The sequence below is a fragment of the Heterocephalus glaber genome, unplaced genomic scaffold, assembly GCF_053883595.1.
Source record: "Heterocephalus glaber isolate CG9 unplaced genomic scaffold, H.glaber_assembly_v1.0 deba00001472, whole genome shotgun sequence".
NCBI classification, from domain to species: Eukaryota; Metazoa; Chordata; class Mammalia; order Rodentia; family Bathyergidae; genus Heterocephalus; species Heterocephalus glaber.
Genome location: NW_028258315.1, coordinates 14,594,244 through 14,616,802, shown reverse-complemented (window position 1 = coordinate 14,616,802; position 22,559 = coordinate 14,594,244). Strand labels below are relative to the sequence as shown.

General features: G+C 54.8%; 2 protein-coding genes across 8 annotated transcripts in view; one reads left to right on the top strand and one right to left on the bottom strand.

The window, feature by feature from the left end:
* The window catches only part of Dtnbp1 (dystrobrevin binding protein 1), a 110,274-nt gene extending 102,539 nt beyond the window's left edge, over positions 1-7,735 (top strand). For 2 of the 3 annotated variants that reach the window (XM_021260622.2, XM_004847653.4), the window contains exons 9-10: positions 6,232-6,375; positions 7,400-7,735. In XM_021260622.2, the coding sequence (XP_021116281.1) occupies positions 6,232-6,375; positions 7,400-7,653 (398 nt within the window). In that variant the 3' untranslated portion in view covers positions 7,654-7,735. The remainder of the gene's footprint in view (positions 1-6,231; positions 6,376-7,399) is intronic. The other variant, XM_004847656.4, reaches the window with a different exon arrangement.
* The window catches only part of Jarid2 (jumonji and AT-rich interaction domain containing 2), a 253,956-nt gene continuing 232,407 nt past the window's right edge, over positions 1,011-22,559 (bottom strand). For all 5 annotated transcript variants that reach the window (XM_021260621.2, XM_087181178.1, XM_087181181.1 and 2 more), the window contains 10 exons: positions 22,409-22,501; positions 19,944-20,062; positions 19,788-19,858; positions 19,057-19,171; positions 17,010-17,115; positions 16,231-16,413; positions 15,625-15,755; positions 14,646-14,829; positions 12,959-13,066; positions 1,011-9,924 (listed from right to left, as the gene is read on the bottom strand). In XM_021260621.2, coding sequence (XP_021116280.2) covers positions 9,742-9,924; positions 12,959-13,066; positions 14,646-14,829; positions 15,625-15,755; positions 16,231-16,413; positions 17,010-17,115; positions 19,057-19,171; positions 19,788-19,858; positions 19,944-20,062; positions 22,409-22,501 — 1,293 coding nt within the window. In that variant the 3' untranslated portion in view covers positions 1,011-9,741. The remainder of the gene's footprint in view (positions 9,925-12,958; positions 13,067-14,645; positions 14,830-15,624; positions 15,756-16,230; positions 16,414-17,009; positions 17,116-19,056; positions 19,172-19,787; positions 19,859-19,943; positions 20,063-22,408; positions 22,502-22,559) is intronic.

Below are 22,559 nucleotides of genomic sequence, written 5' to 3'. Positions count from 1 at the left end.
CTCAGTGGCACTGCACCAGTTTTGCAAGCGCAAGTTCAATCCCTGGTACCGGGAAAAAAAAAGTGAACAGACTAGGGGAGAAGTGAAGACACTGCACTCCTTTCTCCACAGGCACGCATGTGTGCACCCACAGGTGCCAGCAGGCAGCCACACAGCCTGTCGCCTCAGGCAGCTCAGAGATATGGTCAGGGGTCTCTGTGGCGAGCATCTCAGTGCCCTAGGAGCCCCTCTCCCCAGGACTCTGTACTCACCCATTGCCCTTTCCCTACCCTGCCCCCTTTACCTCTGTCACTCTGCCTTGTCCTTTCCTTGTGCTACATGTCCCCTCCCAGGAAAGGCTAAAGAAATCAAAGGTTGAGGATGGGAAATACTGTGGAGAACAGATGAAAGCCCTGTCTGGGTGCCTTGAGTGTGCTGATGGGTGCAGGTAGTCCACTAGGGAGATACTGCTGTTTCCCATCTACATCTCCAGTGCCAGCCTCTCCCCATGTACTCTGATGGTGAGGGTCCAGCCGTGGCGCTCAGTGCCCAGGTGCTTCAGGTGGGCCGGCTGCACAGTGCAGCCTCTGTGGCACCCTCGGGAAGAAAAGAGGTGTGCCAGGCATTTCCTCGGGCTGCCATAACAAAGTACTGTAGACCAGGTGACCCAAACAACAGAAGTGTACCTCTCCCAGTTTTAAGGCGGGGCTCCTGGCTCTCAGCCGGCTACCTTCTCACTGTGTCTCACAGCCGGGGGTGGGGGCCAGCAGGTGACCTCATCTAATCTACACACCTCCTGAAGGCCCCCTCGGGAAGGCTGCAGCAGCCTCCACAGCTGGGCGGGCACGGCGCCAGGCCAGAAGGTGTGTGGCACTGCCTGTTAAGCAGATGTCATTTAAACAGTAAGTGGTTGGGTCTTTATGGCTTTGAGCTTCTCAAGAAGAATTTTCTTCAAGTTTCAAGAAAATGTTTGGCTCATTCTTTAAAGGGTTAAAAAAAAATGGAGCTGGGCACATGTTGCCAGTATGTGGTTTTATTTTTCTTTTCATTTATTTTATTTTTCGTACCGGGGATAGAACTCGGATCCTTGTGTTTGCGAGGCAGGCAGCGTAAGCACTGAGCTAAATCCCCAGCCCCCAGCATGTGGTTTTAAAGCACTGATGAAGAAAATTTTAGGCCTCAGGATTTTCAGCTGCTTTGCGTCAGTGAGAGCTGACGAGACCTCCACATGGTCGTCAGGTCCCCGGACTTCCCGGCCTGACGGTCACACCTCCCTTCCTGAAGGTGGCATCTTCATCTCCAAGGATGAAAACGGGGAGTTTAATTTAGAAGGCGCAATCAGAATTAAAAATCTCTGCAGTAAACATGGTAGTTTGGACTCATTCCACTAAGTCTGAAATAGAAGCCGAAGGTTTGCTCATTTCAAGCCATCATTTTTAAATTAAGACAAGGCCGTGGAAAGTTGTACTCAGAAAGTGAGCAGAGGAAAGGGAGAAGGCCCATCTGTAGCCACCTGGATCCCATGGGCGGGTGAGTGGAGAGCAGGGGTGCTGAGCGCCAGGATCCGTGCGCATGGGGCACGACGGGGCCTTGTCAGACCCGGCTGGGGTGACCTGCTCTTGTGACTGGATTTCTCAGGAAGGGAGTCTTACTGCTTTGTCCTGTGCCAAGTGTCAAGGTACCCCGATGACTAGATCGCCTGGAGAGGTGTTGTTTTCTTTCGTTAGATGTTGGGTCTCTGGTGACTGCTAGGTCAGTAGAGCTAGCTCTCCTGGAGCCAGGGCTGTCCCTGTGCCTTGGCCCTCTGAGCTTGCAGAGTGGACCAAGGCGCTGGGAACAGAATGAGGTCATGTTTCTGCTAATGGTGACATTCATAACAAAGTTAGGAAAGAGGGAATTAATAGATACAAGTGCACCTGTACTAAAATTCACTGTCGTCCCAAGACATTCTACAGTGCAAAGGTGACCTAAAATACAGCTGCTGGCCTATGATTTTATCTTGATATAATTATCTCCCCATGAGGGTTTTATTTAGAACTTTGAAAATTATCATCATCCATTAATGGTTTTCCATTTAACTAGGAAGTATTTTAAATATTCAGAAAAGAGGGATAGCATAACATACCCACATTTCCAAACTTAACGTTATTTGCTTCAGATCTTTAAAGAATGTAATGAGCTATTGCAGACATACAGAAAGGCATAATTAATATCCATGTACCCCCTCACCTAGCTGAAGAAATAAAATTTCACCAACCCAAGTGCCCTGTGCCCCTCTCTGATCAGCGCCTCCACCAGCCTTTATGCACACGTGTATTCCAAATGACACAGTCACAGAAGTAGTGTTCCAGGGCGTGTGTTTTTATGCACCTTGCTCTCACAGGCAGGGATGTGGATAAGCATCCATGTTGATAATTTCAGCTCAAACTTGATTTCCATTCTCATTTACACTGAGCAAATACAGTCACGTATGTATTCATTATTGTGTTGAGTATGTGTTCGTAGCTTTTAAAACTTGCTGGTGTGGACATTCTTCCATCTCTCCATATGCACGTGAGGGCTGCTTTGGGCCAGTGGCTCTCGTACGAGAGCAGCCTCACAGGCCCAGAGGGGCGGGGGTTGACCCAGGAACCTCCCTCCACTGTCTGTATGAAGGTCTGGGAGGGCCCGAGGACACATTATCAGCACATTGCTAGGTGATGCTGAGGCTGCTGGTGTGGGACTACACTTTGATAACCATTTCTCAGGGAGTAATAACTCATCATGTGACATGCGTGTATTTGTATTAGACTGCCATATTGCTTGCTAAAATATATACCAGCTTATAATCTTCCTAGCTATGTGTGTGCTGATTACATCTTTGTCAACACTTCACGGTGTCACATATTTAAATTTGTCAAAAAAAATAGGATGAAATGTTATTTTGGCTTTAATCTTTTTCCTTAGTTGCTCATTTCTGTTTCTTTATTGAGTCTTATACTTGTGGTTGTTGATCTTCACTGATTCTCTAATGTATGTAACATCTCAGTTGTTTTACGAGTGGTCTTGGCCTAATCAAATGCTTGTGGCAAACTGCTTTGTTCATGGTTTGTACTTTATCTTAAGAAATCCTTAGTTCCGAGTTGTGAGAACATTCTACTGTGTTTTAGTCTGAGTTTTGTTTTCCTTTTTCTGCTTAGTGCACTGCCATTCGACTTGTGTCACAGGTGGGATCCCATGTTCATTACCTCTACAGCAGTAGCACGATGTCACAGCACTGGCATCCTTCGGCACTGCTTCCTACTCCTGCCTTCTCTCCCCTCCAGGATCCAAGGATTCCTCTCCTTGCAGTTCCGTTATTCTGTCGTCTAGCCCTAAATCAAGCCAGACTGGCTTATGTACTCATGAAGCAGCAGTTCCTGGCTAGGGACATTTGTTGTTGTCTGCAGACCATTTTGCTTGTTGAGACTGGGGTAAGGGGTGCCACAGGATCTCACGGGCAGAGGCCAGGGTGCTGTCACCCTGCCCACATTACACACAACAGCCCTGCATGAAGAATTACCTGGCCTAGAGCATCAGCAGAGGCCAGGAAACCCTGCTTCATAGCAGGTCTTGTCCCCTGATCCAAACCCCCACAGGTCATTTTTCTTCAGTTGCCACAGCTGTTCTTAGGGCTGGCTCCTTCTCCGTGTGAAGTCTCCAGTTCTTTGGAAAACCCTGTCGGGAGTTGTCACAATTGCATTAAGCTTCTGGACTGACAAGCCGCCAGCTGGCCTCTGGGGCTGGGTTTCTGAGCTGTCGTGCGTTACTCCCGAGGGCTGGAAGATGCCGCTTGGGACCAGTGGCTGCTGTCTGAAGAGCTGCTCTCCTGGAGGCTGCCGGAGTTTCTGTTCATGCTGGCACGTGTAGTTTTCAAACCCATTACCATAACGTTGTCCACAGAATGACTTGCTGTGTGCTTCGGTTAAGTATTCTTCCCTCAGGTGCCAGGCTTTTGGTTGTTCCTTGCTGTTTCATTCACTTTTCCTCTTCAGTTTTCTTTGAATATGTATGTTTGATATTTTGTGTTCTCTTCTGCTAAGGGATTCAAAGCTATGAATTTGTTAAGGTACCATTTTAGCTGAACTCCACAAGTTTTTGTAATGAATAGTATCTGAGTATTTAAATTTTTCATTAAGATGCCTTGTTTTGTAAACTGTGGTTTTAAATAATACTTGGGAAAACTTAGTAAACTTTACTGATTTCTAATTCAATCCCATTATGCTTGGAGGGTGGGTTTTCCCCCCTTACTAATTTTAGGCCAGCTAATGTCAGTCATCAAAGAGGTAGGTTAACACCCCACCGTGGATATTGTTTTCATTGTTGTTTTGCCACCTTTTATTTTAAAAACAGCCAAAAACAGTTATGCAGAAGTTCTGAATAATCATCTGGATAAAATCAGTCTTAAGGGGCTGGTGATTTAGTTCAGTGGTTCCGTCGCTTGCCTTGCAAGCGCAAGGACCCGAGTTCGATAACCGGTACCAAAAAAAAAAAAAAAATCAGTCTTAAAAGTTCTGCTCTTTACTCAACACTGTTTTTGCTTCCCCCTTAAAATATCCCATCCCACGTTTTTTCTTAATGTAGCTCTTACCATTTTTTTTTTTTCTTAATTAGTCCTCCAACCTTTCTCCTTTTACTGGCAGGTTCCGTTCATTTGCGGGTACTGGTTACTGACATACCTGGTTTCCTTGCCTTTGGTGGTATTTTCCTGAGCTTCTTAGTCCAATTTTTCTTCCTCTTTTTTTAACAGTTAACACTCCTGACCTTTTAGGAAGACAGCCGGGGCAGATAGTGGAGGCTCTGTCCCTTGCAAAACTGAAGTCAAAGCACTGGGCAAAAAGCCAGAAAGGCCAGATTGAAAGGCTTCCATAGCCACAAGGCCCAAACCTGGCCACTAGGCCGTCTTCATGCCCCCAGTCAGCCTGGGTGACCAGGGCCTGGTGAGGGCCTCCACCTGGTGCCCTTGCAGAGATGAGATGCTGACAGCCATGAGGTCTTGGCCAACATCCCCAGGCAGAGCAGGTCAGTATGGACTGGCTCCTGCCTGCTGAGACCATGGAAACTGCAAGCTCTGCTCTTTACCTTAAAAAAGAAATTACATTCTCATCACACTACTGTAGGGAATGACAGAGGCCCCATCAGCCCTCCGAGCACCCCCTCCCTCCTGCCCTCCTGGCACTGCACAGCCGTCTAATTACTCCCCACCGTGCCTTCCTCATTCCAAGTTTTGTTTACTCACGAATTTACAAGTCTTTTCACTTAACATTCTTGCACTTAGCTCTTCGCCCTGGGACTGATTGTGTTTTGAATGTATTTTACTTTCTAAATCTGGGTCCCAAGTCTTTATTTTGAAAAATGATTGACCTCTCTGTATATAATTGCTCCTCTATTCTCTTCTTCTGGACCTGGGAACATGGTAAGCCTTTGCATCTTTTTATTTCTGTGCTGTACTGTAAAGGAAATTAGTCGCTGTCATCTAGTTCATTAATTTTGTTTGGTCTGCTGTGATTGAATTTTCTGTTACTTGGCCCATTTCAGATGCCCGGTCTGACATTCGCTTGTGTTTTGCTCCCAGCTTTAATTTGCTGACACTCCACAGGCTCAGTGAAGGTCTTGGGAGAGGATGACAGCACAGTCCTTACCAATCACCCCACTAGTAGGCAGTGGTTTCCTTGTGTGTGAGTTCTGGCTTGGGTAGGGTGTTGGTTTTGAACTGGGAGTTTATGTTCTTGTGAGACCTAGGGATAAGGAGAAGAGTTTCCAGGAACACCTTGCATCTGCTTCAGCCAGGCATTCTCACGCCTGGAAGGATTTACTGGCTCGTGGTTCTCTGGACCCTAAAGGAAGCTGGCATGCGAACTCCAGATGTGGTGAGCATGGCTCCTCCTCCCCGGTCTGTCTGCCCCACAGGAGGCTCTGGTCCCACTAGCCGCCTGCAGAAGTGCGCGCCTTTTCTGCTTCTGATCAAAGGCTACCTTGTCAGGACTGAGAAACGTCCGAGGGGCAGTGAGAAAGCCCCTAGAATTAGAGAGCCACGCCTGCCCGGAGAGGCGGCTGCTCCCTCTGTGCAGGTGCAATGAAGCGGCCTCCACATGACGCCTACACCTGCAGAGGGCATCTCTTAGAGGTGACTTGGGACAGGTTTGAACCAGACTCTGCCACTCTGCTACGTGGAATCGGCCTGATGCCAGTGAAATGCACCTGTTGAGTGTTGTGTTGCACCTCTGTCCGCAGAGCCCATGGGCAGCATGTCATCCATGGAGGTGAATGTGGACATGTTGGAGCAGATGGACCTCATGGACATCTCTGACCAGGAGGCCCTGGATGTCTTCCTGAATTCAGGTGGCGAGGAGAACACCGAGCTGTCCCCTGGTCTAGGTAGGAGTCCACAAATCTGCATGAATGAAGCCAGGTCTTAGCAACATTTCTCACATTTGAGCAGATACCATGTAGAGCTCTCTCAGCTCAACTTCTCCTGCCAACTCTCTCCTCACTCCTGTGCCCCTCAGGGGCTGCAGAAAGCAGAGCATTCCTACTGTCTCCACTCCTCTGCCCCAAAGGTTGATTCCAGCGGGGCCTGGCAGGACTCTCCTGCATGGCTCAGTCTGTGGCTTTGTCTTCGTGAAGCTCCTCTATCTTCCCCTGGCAGACACTGGGTGGAACTGCACTGGGCCAAGGCCTAGTATGTCCTCGGAACTCCTCAGCCCTGTGGCCATCGAACTCCCATCTTGTGCCCTCCCAAAATGGTCTCCTATTCAGTCAGCAAGTGTTTCCTGAGGCACCACGCTGGGCCGAGCCTCCATACATTTTAAATTCCAGACTTCCGGCGGTCTCTCTGGAGCAACCTAAGCCGAGCCTGTGAATTGCTTCCAGTACATGAGAAAAGAAGGACTAAGCTCAGGCCTTCTGGTGCCACCTCAAAAAAAGTCCCCATTGCTAGGCCCTGACCTCTCATCTCTTGTCTGGCACATCTGTGAGATGGTGTCTTTCCAGGTGTGCTGTCCTGTCCTGCACAGGCTGGGGCACTGGTGACAGGAAGTGAGGCTGGTCCCTCTCTGGGGGCAGGGAGAGAGACAGCAGCAGTAACTGCATGTCATCCTCATTCCAGGAAGAAACTTTAGTTCCCATAAGATTGGAGAATGGCCGTCAAGTCACCAGTTCCAGCTGTGGCTTCACACTGGAATCAGTCACTTCCGCAGGGGCTGCAATACTTGTCCGAACACAGCTCCTGGATGTTGTTTTCAAAGGTGCTTGCGCTCTCATCTGTCACGTGTGGCTGGTCCAGGGAGGGCCCGGGCCCAGCCAGCTCAGGGCACACAGCAGCAGCAGGTCCTCAGCACGGCACCAGGCACGGCCCCCACCTACAATCTTTTGCTGATCTTTTTTTTTCCCCATTTCACAGGGCCTGGATCTGAAACCTGCCAGAATGAACTCACTCTTCAGGTTCCAGACCCCACCGAATTACCTCCCAAGCCACCTTCCTCCCCCTCTGCCTGCACCGGCGCTGCAGCCCAGGATGCCGAGGGTGAGGACGGCCCCCTAGTCCAGGCAGATGAGGAGGAGGTGCAGGCGGACACTGCCCTGGCTACCTTCCACACCGACGGCGAGGCCAAGGCTGGCGTCAGTGGGGACAGCGACTCAAGTCAAGATGTTTGAGGGGAGCGTTCCTCGGCTTTACAGGTGCCAGTGACGTGTGAGTGGCTGAGAAGAGCTCACAATAAAGCTTGAGGACTCTAAACCCAGGGCGTTCGTAGCTGCTTTGTACACAGGCCCCGAGGCCAGCATGAGTACACAGGGGGTTCCTGTGAGCGCTGGGAAGGGGCACTCGGGCCACCTTCCTGAGTGGCTGTGAGGGCGGGCCAGGCACGGTGGCTGTGCAGAGTGAACCAGGGAGCAAACCCTGCCTCAGCAAAACGGGTGCTCGGGCTCACCCTGCCCGAGCTTGGCTTTCCATGTGACCCGGACCCCCGTACCAGCTGAACAGCCCACAGAGGACGCCCAGCCCCTTCCATGCACTCATCTTCCACAAGACAGACAAATGTCCAAAAAACTTTGTTTTTATTATTAAACCTTGTAGTACAAACCTGAAAAGTAAACAAAAAACTGGCAATAAACCACATGAAGTCTTCCCTCTCAAGGGAGGGGTGCAGAGCAGCGCTAATAAATTAAATGTCAAACTGTAAGCCATAGGCGGAAGTTTACTGTCAAAAAGAGGGAAAAGTACACAGCAAGGCCATAAAAACCGGACAACCACATTGGAAAACACTCGACTGTTTATGTAACTGTTAAATATTCCAGAACAGTTCAGTCTTCTGCAACACCAACCAACAAAGTGGATCCTAGGACGTTCCTGGCCGTCACCACCGGCAAGCTCAGTGCAGCGTGGGTAGCTACGGGGTCGATAGGTCCAAATATGAAACAAAGAACAGCTTGTGAAAAGTTTCCCTTTTTTATTCCACACATACTGTACACACAACCAGAGAAGGGCAACAGCTACTCCATTATTATTCTGGTGTTGTTGTTCAGTGATGTAAGCAGCACTTATAAACGTTACAAGAAAACCCTGTAAGCATCCATTCCACCCGATGAAGAAACTGAAGTGTAAGGCTTTTCTTCATCTCGTCTTCTCACCCTCCCTCCCCCCTCCAAGAAAAGGCTCAAGTATTTAAAACAATTTACAGGCGTATGTACAAAGGGGTTGGGATTTTTTTTCTTTTTTTTACTTTTTGTTACAACATGGACAGAAAAAATAGATAAGATGAGCACAAATGCATTTTCACATTCAAAAAGAACTGCAGACTTCCTAGTGGCTCTAAACGTGATCATAAAAACAAAACGTTTTTAAAACAGATTAATGCTGACTTGTGGAGGTGTGAAACAAACAGTGAGATGAAGATGGAATGTTAGAAAGATTGCACGTCGATGACAAAGAAGCACTTGTGGCTTCAATCATTGTTTTCCTTAAGGATGCTATTGAAGGGTTTTTTGATAAAGTAGCCAACAGCACCAAAAAATAACAGAATGGATTTCCTAATGAAATCAGGCACAGGTCTCCGTCAGGGACCCTCCAAGCAGGCAGTCTGTCTCCGTCCTCCCGATGCATAGTGATTCGGCTGGTCACGAGAACCTGGTCACGCCAACCTCCGCCTTCAGCTGCCATAGCCGCCCACGAACCAAAACGGGCCTCTCCGGTTTGAAAATACGAACTCATCTCACTTGACAGAGGAAAGACAGCCACAGTAAAGCCATTTCTTTTCAAGTTTTCGTGTGTGTGTGCGTGTGTGTGTGTGTGTGTGTCTCCTATCCCTTTTCTGATCTAGAAAAATCTGCTCACGTGACTTGATGGATTTAAAATTTGTTCTCCAAACTTCACCCTCTTCAAAAATGGGTTTAAAAGCCTTTTTCCCCCAACAGTTACAAAAAAAGACAAAAAACAAAAACAAAAAAACAAAAAAGGGCTTTTGTCAGCCATATGGGGCAATACAAAGTAATACAGCCCCGCAAGGGTTTTTAAAACAGTGAATATACGGCAGTTTCAAAAATCTGACTGCAGTGTCTAGGTATTCTAAGTACAAAAAAAAGTTCCATCAGTTTAATGCTAAAACAAAATTAGTTCTCTAAAACCAGAAGAAAATCTTCTTTAGAGCTAGTGCAAAGACAGCTTGTATCCTACAGCAAGTACTCCAAACTAGAATATAATAATTACAAAAAAATATATATAAATCGACCATGGGGTTGGCGTCTTCATGATGAGCTCGAAGCACTTTTGGAGGAACCAGAGGCTGACAGCCGGGATGGCGGCACGTCCACAGTTGCTCTCTTTCGGGGGCCTCGTTTTGGTGTGGGTTTACTGAGACAGTTCTCAATGCTGCCGTTCTTGCCAGATACTTTGCCACAGATCTGATTGACGAGACTGATGATCTGCTCCTGCCAGGGTTGAAGAAGACAGAGTTAGTGCAGCACGGAGCGCCCCGAGGTCACCTGGAGCAGAGTGCAGGGTGGCAAGCCCCACCACCGAGCCCAGTGCCTGAGATTTCTAAGCCTGTGTGGCACATGAGCAGTCCCCGGGCTTAGCAGCAGCAGCAGGCTTGAGATCTGCCAATGACAGCGCCTCGGGAGGCACCAAAATGCCGTTCACCAGGCAAAGGCCATCTGGGCGCTCATGCGCCCCCTTGAGCCAGTGAGGGCCCGGGCCTCCCTGCTGGCTCTGAGGGCAAAGACATCAATCAGGACAGAAAACCTAAGTCCCACAGCTGCACCCAGGAGCACGGACTGCTTCGTGACAACAGTGCTCAGGCGTGGTCTGCACTTGGCTGAGGCCCTGGGGTTCCTGCACAGACAGCAGTGCGGCCCCTCTGCCAGCCTCTTCCTGGGGCGCGCAGCCGCTGCAGCCTCATGACCATCCGGAGAGCGGCCAAGAAGCCCGGCTCGGCTCTGCTCACCACCTCCTCACAGTGAGGCAGGTGGCGGGCACCCACACCACACATGGCTCACCCTGCACTCGCAAACACACACTTGCCAGTGTGGTGGTACACGCCCCAATCCAGCAGAGAGAGGCTGATGCAAGAGGGTCTCGCCAAGTTCAAGGTCAGCCCGAACTGCATAGTGAGGCCCTGTCTCCAACAACAGAAAATGCAAACACTGGTTTGGCTGTGGCAATCTCTGCAGTGAACAGGAGGCCAGCAACACCTCACTGCTGTCCTTCCCCGAGAGAATCATTTACCTGTTAGAAGTAAAACATAACAAGCTCATCCTTTGCCCACCTGTCCCCTGTTAAAGCAGTGGAAAGAGAAACAAAGTGCACAAAGTCCCCAGTTCAAGAAATTTAAAGACTCCACACACCGAAACCAAGCATCAGATGCTGTCGAATCTCCAGGCCTAGGGGAGCTCGGCCCCCAGCTGCAGCACAGCTGGTGGGGAGCTTTGCAGGTGTCCTGATGAGGCCGGCCAGCGCCAGCCTCCAGGGCCATTCCTACTCAGGCCCAAAGGCTATTTTTAAGCATATTCTGACATTTGCTGCTAACGCAAAGTATCAGGGACAATAGCAAAGGGGTGTCGCTGTCACTGAAGATGCTCTTTAAAACAAAAAGAGATCTAAGCAGACCCATTTTCAACTTTCCTATCTTAGCCAAAGCCTGTCTGACCTCCTTCCTACTTGGAGACCCGCCTGCCATCCCTGGGGCTGGCGCTCCAGCCCAGCGGGCTCCGCTGTGTGCTGGCCACAACAGGGCCACCTTCCATAGGAACTGGACTAAGGCTACGAGCGGGCTGTGCTGCCAGGAGGTCAGGCCCTTGGGGTGGGCCTCATGGCTCGTGGACACGCACAGGGCCCATGAACAGGGTCCCAAGGACAACAGTGCCTGGAAAGGGGGGCCGGGTGGCCAGGGGCGTGGTGCCGGAACACTGCGACACGCACTCGAGTGGCTGCTGACCCAGGAAGGGCGACAGGGTCGAGGCTTCAGCCATTCCTGCGACTGGGGAAGGAGGCAGCCTTGGCAGGAGACCAAGGACAGCGAAGACCGACAACCGGCGCCAAAGGGCTTCAGACAGAGCGGGGCGATCCGGTGAAGGGATGTGCTACACGAAGAACAAGCCCAGGAGAGCAGCCGGACACTAAAAGGCAGTGACACAATGAGGCAGAAGTGGCAAGAACTGGGTAGATACGGCTTTGTTTGGAAGGGGCCACTGTCGTGTGCGGGCAGAGTGACATGGGAAGCACAGAGGCTCTTGTGTCCTCTGAGGTCCCCTAGGGCACAGCAGGGCAAGTGCCAGGGCTGCCGTGAGAGCTGCCTGCCACCTCCCCGGGGCAGCCCTCCTCTGCTGCTTGTAACTAAGGACAGGGACCTCAGAGCCTGGCACAGCGTGGTCAGCGAGAAGAGTCCCTGTCCAGACGAGATGCAGAATAGAAAGGAGCCACAGGAGCAGAGAGAAGCAAGCGGCCCCTTCCTGGAAGCACCATGGCGCAGCACAGCCCCTGCCGTCCCTCCGCAGCCAGCAGACAAGGGTCACGTTAGACTGGTGGGCACTGACCGGGGAGGAGGACTCCAGGGCAAACAGGAGCTCGCCCACTCCCTCAAGAGCTGGCTCAGCTCAGAGCCACGGCCCAAAGGAGGGGACAGTGACTGGGGCAGCTGCAGGGGAAGGAAAGGGGCAGACAAGACTGCAGGATGACAGCTGGAGAGGTCTCGAGGCCGCAAGGTGGTTCCCTGGGCACAGCCCAGCCACACAGCCCCAGAGAGACACGGGCTGCTCCAGCAGGCGCCGCAGAGCCTCCTTGCCTTAGTAACCGGGACAGGGCCCAAGGACGGCGCCTGTCTGAGGAAGCCCTGGGGGCCTGGCTGCTGTGGGGGTCCTGCCCCCAGGGACAGGGCCAGCATCTGCAGATGTGGACTGCCCCAGCCAGGAGGGCGCTGCTGGCATCCTGTGGGGAGCAGCCAGAAGCTGCCAAACCTGCCGTGCATAGCAGGCCACCAAGGAGGAGTGGCCCTTCTCATGGCAGGGGCCACCCAGGTCCTCAGGAGGCGTCTCAAGGGCAGCAAGATCCAAGTGACCTGCTGCTGCCACAAAGGCCCGGGAGTCGGAGCCGCTCCCTGAAACTGGCAGCGGGGCGTGGCAGGTGACCACTGACCACCCAGGGTGGGAATGGACACTTGGCCCACACGGTGGAGCTCGGGCCCCGGGCACACCCTACATGTGCACACAGCCAGGCAGCTCATGCTCAGGAAGCAAAGCTACTCCGGGACAAGAGGACAGGACCTGGCCGGAGGTGGTGCAGACAGGGAAACCAGAACCAACCCAGATCTGTACACTGAGTTTCCACGGCACCGCGCGGGTCCCTGTCTCCCAGCTCTCCCACGCTCCAGGCTCCCCGTGCCAGGGCCCGGCCGAGGCAGAGACGGCCGCACTCAACAGCCCAGCTGGAGATGAGTGCCGCCCGCGGCCGGCCTGCACAGGAACTGACCTCGTCGTAGCGGTACATGAGCTTCAGCCCGCGGCAGGACTTCTGCTTCTCCACATGGCGCAGGGCACACTCCAGGCAGAACACGACATTCTCGTTCTCCTGCACCACCTGCGGGGGAGGGCATGGCTGAACCTGGGCTCAGGGACAGGGGTGCCCTGCGGACCAGGCAGGGCTGCCCCACCCAACACTGCCCACACGGAGGGGCCGGTGACTCGCAAGCACTGGAAGTGGACTGAGACACCGAGCAGACCAAGAGGCCCAAGCAGGTCTCACCCCTCCATGGGGCGTGCGCCCGTGCCCTGCCACGCGAGGCCACGGGGTGTGTGGGAGAGCAGGACGAGGGGACAGCAGCTTCCAGGCCCAGCTCTGCCCAACAGGGCCAAGAGACAAACCAGAGGCCCACAAGGGGCGGCAGGATTCCCATTCCTGTCTCCCACTTCCGGTGCCTGACTAATCACTCATGAGAGGACAAATGGTATCCTGACGTCGAGGTGCAAAAGGGTCATGGGCACTTCTGAAAAGGAGGGGAAGACCTGAGCTTTGCGTCCCAGTGTTTCTTAGCAAAGGACAGAACAAGCTGCGAGAGCAAGGAAATGATGCTGACGGAAGCACACCAGCTTTTAGACCCTGCGGGCTGAGGACAGGAATAGGAAACAACAAAAGTGCACAAACACATGAGTAAACTAGGCCATGCATACTGGAAACAGGTAGAAAAGAAATGCCAGGTGACAACTCTGAAAGCAAAACCCCACCCTCGGCAGGCCCAGGAACCCACAGGAATGGCCTGTGTCACCTGTACGGTCACCAGAGAGCCACTGAGGCAGAGACAGGCAGACAGTGCTGCAGCTCTGAGGAGAGAAGCTGATGCCTCTGGAGACGTGCTAACAGTTACTTTTTTCCTATTAATGACAGTGTCACTCCGGATAGTGACTTTACAATGTGAGGAAAGAAAAACATGAGAGAGGAAGACATACAAAATGAGCCATGTGCTTGCTGTGCACTGAACTCGGCCCTCATGCCCAGCACCTCAAGCTAGTGCACTGGCGGGGGCCTTGAAAGAGGCTCTCAGGGGATCCCAGGCCCTCTCTGCCTGCTGTCCATGTGAGCAGATAGGGGACACGGTAAGCAAGTGAGGACACCCCAAGAAGGGGCCTCTGCAGCCAAGGAGAAGGGGCTGGAAGAAACTGCGGAGAGCCCCTGGAGCCCCAGGCTGTGGGTTCTGTCGTGGCTCTCCATTCACTTCTTTGACCATTTCTGGACCTTTCAAATGTCCCAAAGAGCCATGCCCAGGCCCCGAGGGAGGTAAGTCTCAGCCTGGCACAGGCACAGTTGAGCCCGAGTCTCAGAGGCGAGTGAGGGGCTGGGGTTGAGGAGGACAGAGCAGAAGGTGCGGGTGGCCCTAGGGAGGCCGAGGAGGGCTGGGTGTGGGAGGGAGCAGCGTCTGCATGGCCAGGGCCAGCCCTCTATCGCAGAGCCAGGAGGAGGAGGAAGCAGCAGAAACCACAGCGAGATGAGGGCATGGGCGGCCGTGGGCGAGGCTGCAATGCAACTAGGACCAGAGCGGGGCCCCGAGGCACCAGGGTGACCTAGAAAGAGCCAGGTTTGGTCCTCGGGGGCCAAGCAAGAAACTGCCAGGACAGAGTCGATTCTTGGGTGGGAGGGAGGCCGGGCAGGGGCCCACGCTCACCATGGACAGGTAGCACAGGTGCTGGCAGATCTGACACCGCCTCTCCGATGTCTCCAGCTGCAGCCACTTTCGAGGCTTTTTTTTCCCATCTGCGGCCGCACTGCTGCCGTCGAGGCTGCCGTACCGCGCGGACGAGTGGAGGCCAGCCTCGAACAGCTGCCTGCGCTGCCGCAGCTCCGTATCCCTGCGGACACACGGCGCCTCAGACACAGCAGGGGCCGGCTGCCCTGCCACGCCCCGGCTGGGGACCAGGATGGTCAGCCATGGTCAGACAGCCCCGGCTGGACGCTGCGACACTCGGCAGGGCACGTTAAGGCCATGGATGGTTCTGCCTTTGTGCCACAGCATTACACTTGAGCCGTCTTGCTGTCATCACCAGCACTGCCCGGAGCCTGTCCTTGGTGGGAGGGACCTTGGGGCTGTGTGGTGGGGACAAAGAGGGTCCCAGGGGAGCCAGCAGGGCGTTGCTCCCCCCATCACCACTGAGGGAAGGCAGCTGGGCCAGGCCTGAGTCAGGGCAACGAGCCAGCCCCACCCTGGTGTCTGGAGCAGTGAGGCACCCGAGCTGCCCTTTTCCAGCTCCCAGGATGCAGAGCCAGGGGTCCTAGCCCACCTTCCGTCCACTCCTAAAAGGGGGACTTACACTGATTTTATTTTTTTAGTACTGAAGACTGAACCCACACTTCCAGCCCTTTGTTGAGACAGGGTCTCCAAATGTCGCTAAATTGCCCAGGCTGGGCTTAAACTTGCAATCTTCCTCCCTCAGCCTCTCCTCACTTCAGTGCTAGGATTCCAAGCATGCAGCACCCACCGAACCAGCTGGGATTAACACTGTATCAGCTCATGGGCGGTTCCAACTCCCTCACCCAGGAGGACAAAAAAGTCACGTTCAACGTAAGACCTGGGGGCCTGGGGGACGCGGCTCCCACCCACTGCTCCGTGACAGCCCCAGCATGGAAGGGAGGCGGGTGGGCAGCACCTGAGCTCGTCCAGAAGGGCGGAGATGGTGCTGAGAGTGGGCCCGTTCTCCTTCTTCGCCTCTGCCTGTGCGATCTGGTAGAGCAGCTTCTCCATGGAGAACGGCTTGGCTATGTGGCGCCGCTTCATTTCCTGAAACACGGGGCACAGCCTTCAGGCTTGGTTTGCGTTAGGAAGCTGCTGTCATGATTCTTGGTGGAAGGGCAGGCAGGCTGCCTACATTTCTACAATTTTAATTGCGTTTGCACTAAAGCCATTGAAAATCATAGGATTCTGCTTACCTGGAGAACAGCGGACACTAGGAGAAGCCCCAGCACCTCGCCGCCAGCCCCAAGGCAGCTGCACAACTTTACAGTGAGCAGAGCTCATCACACTCACCCCAAGTTTCCCTCCCAAAGCTCTGCAGGGCTCCCCAGCTTTGGAGGGATCGCTCAGTCGTGGGCATCAAAGCGCTTCAGGACAGCAACAAGCCCCGCAACCCTCCTGTCCCAGACAGACCTTCACCAGCCCATAAAGAGGTCAAAGACACCAGACCCGAGGCTGGCCCACGGCAGGCTGCCCTTGCAGGGCATCTCCGGGCATGCGTGGGAGAGGCGCGCCTGCTCACCTTGGCGGTCTCAAAGCCCATACTTGTCCACTGGGTGGTAGCAAAGTGCACAGTTTCTGAGACGCTGTAGCCACAGCACACTTTGGACACGAAGGACCCCGGAAAGCAGACGACGAACTGTCCACTCTGCTGCACGGTCCGGTGCACCTTGATCCCCTCTTTGCACAGCACCTCTGGGGAGATCTGGGGGGAAAGGGCTGGCTGAGGCCCGAGCCCTGCCCCAGTGACTTCCCTGCTCACATTTCTCAGCCCCAAGCCCAGGGGAGTCCCTCCCACCTCACCTGCCAGGGCTGGGGCAGGGCACGGTCCCTGGCACAGCCAAGGGACAGCACAGACGCGACACAAGGCAGGGTCGGCATGAGCCATGGGAGCCTTGGACCCAGCTGGTCAGGACACAGCTCAAAGGAACAAGGACCCCCGGGACTCACCTGCCCCGGGATGGCCTGACCACTGATGATGAGGTCTTTGTGCTCCTCCCTGTCCAGAGCCCAGGCTCCAGGTGCCCAGGAAGGGGCAGCGGGCAGCACAGAGCCTGAGCGCCAAGCCCAGACCCCAGCCAGGGTCCCCACACATGCCAGCCTGCACATGCACAACCCACAAGCCCTGCACGGTGCAAGGGTCACCAACTCCAGGACCCTGTGGCCGTGTGATTTGATGGGAAGTCGTCAGATTGGTTTTCGTGCCACCAGCCACCAGTCCAAACCCCTGGATTCACTTGCTCTGTCCTGGCCCCAGAAGGCGGGCCAGCGAAAAGCCCCTGACCCGCGCCTAGGCTCTACCATGACGTTGCTCTCCAGCATCTGCAGCCCTGGGGTGCCATTGGCCTGTAGCAGGGTGTGGACCACGTCCTCCAGCTTGTTTTCCTCCTCAGCAGGAATGCAATACCTGGGTGGAGGACAACAGGGAGGCTGCTGAGTGCCCACTGCCCACGAAGAGGCTCAGCTCAGAACAGCTGGGCCAAGGTGCCAGCGGAGGACCTGGTGCTGTCGCTGCCGGGCACCCCCACTGGACCCTGAGCTGCTGGGCTGCTTCCGTTCAGCCACAGCCTCGCTACTCGTCTTTCACATAGATGTGATGCACACACTGAGCCAGAGAGCCTCCGGCCCAAAGCCAGCTGTTCCGCGCCTGCCGTCAATGAGAACCAGGCGCCACTCCAGCCCTCCGGCCTCTCCCCCTCCAAGCACAGCCCATCTCCCTGCCAGGTCCAGGCACTGACACCCTCTTTAAAGAAGCTGTCATAGGGCTGGGGGTCCATGATGCTCATGGCAGGAACACACAGCCCCCTGAGCCCCTAGCCAGGGTGACCGGGAGAGCCTGCAGCAGCTGACAGGAAAGGCAGAAGAGCCCCGGCTTCTCCGCATCAGGGTGGGGCTGCAGCTGCTGGGAAACTGGGAAAGGGAAAGGGTACACGGGGGACTTGGGAGACTGCAGCCCTCTGTACTCAGGCAGCTGCTGTGCACAAACCCGCTGGCCAGGGCTGGGCGGTGTGACACAGGAAGGAACACACCGAGGGCCTGCGCCAGGTGTTCAGTGCCGCAGCTGGGGCTTCCTGTGGGGCAACACAAGGTACGGGAAGAATAATCCCAAACTGCCCCTCCGCCACCGTGGAGACAAGCCTCAGTGCTCCTGGTGTCCTGTTTCTAAGTCCCAAGGAGCCCACGGGTCCACAGTGCCATCCATGACATGAGACTGTGGCCGCACACGGCCAGGGTAAACAAGGGGTGCAAGGCCAGGATGCCCCCCGACCCCAGCGTGGGGACAGGGCAGCGAGACATCTGCAGGGCTCTGCCATCTACACCAAGCCCTTCCTGGGCAAGAGGACATGAGAGCGGCAATGGGTCAGGGAGGACTCAGGCTGCCAAAGCCGACCAAGCTGTTGACCAAGAATCATGGGGGCGACTGGCCACACCCCTGCCTCTCCGCAGGCCTGGCAGGACGGACAGCCACTGCCTGTGACACTTAGGTGCCAGTGACAAGAACCCCTGTGCTTTGAGGCCAGGTCCTCGTTTCGGAGGCTGAGTAAAGGCATTGGCCACATGTCTGCATTACTTCAAAGCCAACATATTCTGTTACTGATTTGTGATTTAAATACAAGTTTTCTAACATCAATCACATGCTGTAGGAAAAACCACACCCCGTAATCTCTCTGATCACATCCCTGCCTCTTCTCTCTTTTCCATCAGCAAGGCCCGAGGAAGGGACTTCAAAGAGCCCACAGAACCCTCGTTCCGCCACCTCCAACTCAGCACTCCCTCTAGAAAAGCAACCCGCACGGCCCCTTCACACCCACATCGTCAAATGAAAGGCAACTCAGGGCTCTGCCCCAGGTCTCGGCCAGCGGGGATCAGGGAGGGCCTGGCCTCGACGCCCAGTCCAGACTTCCACGGCTCAGAGACCTCACCACTTCCGCCCACCCTCAGCCTTGAGAACACAGAGCACCCCAGCTCCGTGCACACCCATCCGGGTCTCGCCCCAGCGCGCATGGGACGGGACACCAACGGCCAGCCTCGTCAGCAGCTTCCACACCATCCACGACCAAACAGCAGACTGCTGTCCACGCCGGCTCAGTAAATAAATAAATAGCCAGCGTGGGAGGAACGTGACGCCAGCAGGCTATGGGAAAAGACGTCTGATTATGTGCAGTCATTTTCCATCTGCCGCTGTACACAGAGACCGCAGTGCCCAGCCATGCCGGGATGGCTGCAGCCGAGTCAGGATCACGAGGTGCCACAGGCCTGCATCGCGCCACGGCTGCACCAAGCGGGACGTGGAATGGAGGACACGGACACGGGCACGGCAGGAGCCATGCTGCCTGGAGGTACTCACCAAATGCAGTCAGCACCAGTGTGTAAGTAGTCAATGTACGGAAGGTGATTTTGGTCTCGAGACCAGCATGAGGTAGAAAAGACCATGCCGATATTCAGCCAGGGAATAGTCACTCCTGAAACACACAGGGGGAAGGGCATTTAAAGGCACAGCAATGTCTCCAAGTTACAGCCATTAAAAACCCACTTCTCCAGAAAAAGATTCGAAACCAGATGGGGCTCAGTGAGAAGCTGTCTGCTGCTCCCAGCTTTCTCTACAGAGATGAACCCAAGACTAAGGACACTGCTGGGCAGCAGGACGCTGACGGTGATGACCGCTGCCAGCCCTCAGTCCCCTTCATGCCGGAGGAGGCAGAGGCCTAGACCCATCCCTCTGCCTGAGGGAGGTGGGACACAGGCTTCCGGCTCAGGTCACGTGACCACGTCTTGTGACCCTTGGCTTCCCTGAAAGTCTGTGAAGCAGCGGGCTTCTACACCCATTTACAATGGCAGCCAGCAAACCAACTTCAGCTGGCGAGTCAGCTTTGAAAGCACTGCTCGGGGGTCCACGGTGGCCCCAAGCGGGCCCCCAGTTCCTGGGTCCTCTACTACAGGACACCTCCCACAGTCCCGCTGACTTCCTCAATCGCCACCTTCTTCCTCCCTTCTCTGAAAGCCAAGTTCCAGTACGCAGGCTCCCCTAGAAGCCACCTGGTCCCCTCAGGCTCTTTGGCAGGGGTCTCACGGGCTTACCAGGCACAGCACCGAGGTGTCGCAGGATGGACCCTGTGTTATTGGGGAGGACGGTGAGGTTCCATCCGTGCCTGCGGGGGAAGACAAGGGACGTCACAGGCTGGGGGCGGCGCAGAGGTCTGCTCCCCAGGACATGGACACAGGGCCCGGCGTTACCTTGAAAAGGGCTCCGATTTTCCCACCGGGAATCCACTGCCATGGGTGTTGGTGTCCACCTTGCCGCAGTGCACTGCCACGTGGCAGTCCTTCTCCTCCACCAACCTCCAGTACTCTTGCTGCAGGAGAGGGGAGGCCGGTGAGCACTGCCCGGGGCCTGAATCCAGCTGCAAACATCGGTGCTGTGCCTGCCTTCCCGGGGCTCTCAGCACAGCACCTCCAACAGAGCACGGACCAGAAGGGCCGGGGTCATCTCTGCTGCACACCCCAGTGACCCCAAGTGGAGACCCAGGTGTGTGGAGGCCTTGTTCACAGCAGCAACTGCTGAGATGCTAACAGCAGGAGCAGCCTGCGAGCGCGCACACCACGGGGTGTCTGTACAAGGCGGGGATTCTGACGCGGGCCGCGCCAAGATGGACCCCAGGATCTCTGCTTGATGAAATTTGCCAGTGACAAAACCTGGCACTGCAGGAGTCTGCCTGCATGGGGCAGGCAGGGTGTGGGTCACCGGGTTCTGAGGCTGGGGACACTGAATGGCTCTGGGCTGGATGCCGCTGACGTACATGGTGATGACAGACTGACAGCCACAGAACTGCGTGCTCCAGTGGTTACAAGGGCGAACATCACACGTATTGCCACATTAGACAAAAATGTGTATGGGGAAGAGGGTTGTTAGGGAAGGTAAAGACTTCCTGTGCCTTCACTGAAATGTAATAAACGTGGCCGTGGCTGCCCCACTGCACTCATGGTCCCCGCTACTGATCAGGCTCAGCCTGGCAGAGAGGTCAAGAACATGTCTGGCAGAGGGAAGCAGCTGTGCTAGCCTCCCTCCCTCTGAGACAGCTCGGCGCTCAGGCGCCTGCTCGCACCGTTCACTCACAACTCCAGGACAGCATCCTCGTCCACCCTCAGTACAACACACCAGCTTGAGGCCGGGGGGCAGCTGTCCCCAATCAAGAGAGACATCAATACAGAAAGGACCGACCCTTACACAGACTTCCTGGAATGCAGGGGAGGAGCAAGGCGAGCACAGGACCCAGGAGATTGATGGGTCCCCAAACTGCCACCCATGCCCTGAGACCAAGCGCAGCCGACCTCAGTGGACCTGGTGGGGCCCAAGGGGCTCACCCACTGTGAGCAGAGACAGCCCAGCTCCAGCCTCCAGCAAAGGAAAGGCCAGGGCCACAACATAAGCAGCTAGCCAGCCCCCGGCTGAAATCTGCGTTTTAGCAAACCTTCACTTTGTTTAAATATTCACACAACTGCTAGAACAAAATCCGGACTTTCTAAGGAAATTAATTCCTAAATGGAAAACCGTATCACAAGCTCCCTCCATCATGCCCTCTGGACTGTAATAATTTGTACCTTTGGGAGACACAAGGACACAGGTGGGACAACAGAGACTCACGCTCAGCCCCAAAAGTCACCTTCCCTTCATCTGACACCACAAAGGCCACAAGGGTTCCCATGCAACCGGGATGGATCAGGACTCAGGTGACACTAGGGCTGTAGAACAAGGGCCAGTGACCCTGGTGCATGGACCACACCACAGGGCGTGGACGGATGCCAGGCCCCAGGGCACAGGGGCAAGGCAGCACGGGCCCTCAGCAGAGCTGCGTTTTCACAGGGAGGACAGCAGTGCCAAGTGTAAACAGTCAATTCCCAGACAGGAAGGCAGGCCTAGGTTCCGGGGCCAGAGGAGGGGGAATGTCAGGCAGCAGTGGAGGACCCTGTCCACAAGGGATGGAGGAACTTCTGCTTCCGGGACTCTGGACAGGAAGAGCATGCTGACCCCTTGCCCAGTGGTCAAAGCCAGCTGAGCTGTACCTGTCCCTTAAGCAGGTGACACACGTAAAGAAAAGAAGCAACAGAACACGAGGTTGCAGCCCACACCCCCTCCTGCTCCCAGTGACAACCCTCTCTCTCCAAATCCAACCTCTGCAAGCCCCTGCGTCAGCGGCTGGGGTCTCAGGACTCTGCTGGGCTCCGGCCAGGGGAGGTAAATAAAGAGCCCGCCTCTGTGCTGCAGCACCTTGCACGAAACCACCCCTAACTGGCCCAGGGGCCTCACACCAAGTCAAAGGAGAGCTGGCAGGCGCACACAAATGGCCAGCCGCCAATCTCACTGAGCACAAGGCAGCAGAGGAGAAAAGACACAACCGTAGTTTTGGGGGCTCTGTACATTCCCTGACGTCACATTCAGAGGCCGGGAGAGAAGTGCTCAGCGAGAGGTGGCATGGGGTGTCCGGGGCTCCCTCAGACTGGGCCCCTCACCTCTGAAGAGCGCTAAGCCTGGGGATCTCAGGACCTGCACTATGCCGGCCTCAGCTTCTGATACATCTAGATTAACCCCGCGGAAGTCTGTGGCTGTCACCAGGGCGCGTCACACCGGGTAGTCTTGCCTGCCTGTGTCCTTTTCCAGGTGGCCAGAGGCTGGGGCGGGGACCTGGAGGGAGGGGACTCACCTCGATTTCGGCTGGTGCAGGCTCCTTGCTGAAGCACATATTCATGATATTTCTTGCTGTTCGATAGAAAGTTGTTAGAGAAACAGACCTTCCCTGAAACAAAAGAAAAACCACAGAAAAGCAAAGCCTAAGTCACAAGCTGGGCTCTGGC